The sequence below is a fragment of the Sinocyclocheilus rhinocerous genome, unplaced genomic scaffold (assembly GCF_001515625.1).
Source record: "Sinocyclocheilus rhinocerous isolate Xijiao unplaced genomic scaffold, SAMN03320098_v1.1 scaffold227, whole genome shotgun sequence".
Lineage (NCBI taxonomy): Eukaryota > Metazoa > Chordata > Actinopteri > Cypriniformes > Cyprinidae > Sinocyclocheilus > Sinocyclocheilus rhinocerous.
In genome coordinates, this window is record NW_015633170.1 from 309,329 (window position 1) to 310,234 (window position 906).

General features: G+C 42.9%; 1 protein-coding gene across 1 annotated transcript in view; it reads left to right on the forward strand.

The window, feature by feature from the left end:
• Nucleotides 1-359: 359 nt before the first annotated feature.
• Nucleotides 360-906, forward strand: part of LOC107743250 (transketolase-like) — a 22,914-nt gene continuing 22,367 nt past the window's right edge. Inside the window, exon 1 of the mRNA XM_016556396.1 lies at nt 360-649. Coding sequence (XP_016411882.1) covers nt 543-649 — 107 coding nt within the window. The 5' untranslated portion in view covers nt 360-542. The remainder of the gene's footprint in view (nt 650-906) is intronic.

Consider the following 906-nt stretch of genomic DNA (forward strand, 5'->3'; position numbering starts at 1 on the left):
CTAAAAAAAAAAACTACCCCATTCCCTAAAAGAAAGCTTTTTGTATTTTTTGAAATATAAAGAAAAAAATTAAATTTATTGCCATAATATTTTAAATTGTTTTCCAGTAGAGGAATGTGCCCCCAAAGGGAGGTTTTGTCAGATTTGACTAGCTTCTGGGTGCAGTTTTATCCCTAAAGTAAACCCACACGCACGTCCTCTACTGTCTCAAAGGACTGACCGAAGCACATCTTTAAACTGCTAATGAGTTTAGATCCAGCAGCCAAAGGTCATAATGAGTGATTCCTCCTCTTTACTCTCTGTCTCTGTCTGTCTCAGTCTCTCTCTCTTCTTGGCACACACCCACGTTCTCTGCCAGCCAATGCACACTGCCTCTCGATCTGTGCTGCACAGTGCACACTATAAACTCTGTGTATGTGTGCCCGCATAAAGCAGCCTCCCTCTCCTCTCCTTCTCCTCTTCTGTCTCTCGCACACACGCAACCAGTGCTCTCCTCAACCTCATTCTCTCCTTTCATTCTGTGGTGCTATTAGGCTGAAGCTATGGAGGACTACCACAAACCAGACCAGCAGACCGTGCAGGCGCTGAGGAACATTGCCAACCGCCTCCGAATCAACTCTATCAAAGCCACCACTGCAGTGGGCAACGGGTAAGAGGTGGTACACTTTCTACAAATACCTGCTGCTTGGTGTGATAGATAGATAGATTGTTGATAGATAATATAGATAGATAGATAGATAGGCAGATAGATAGATAGATTGTTGATAGATAATAAATAGATAGATAGATAGATAGATAGATAGATAGCTATGCTCATGCCACTGTCGTGCGAGCAAACACTCTCTTGCATGCACATCCTTATGCAAGGCATAATCTTTGTCCTCAAAACCTTAGCAAACAGATGGT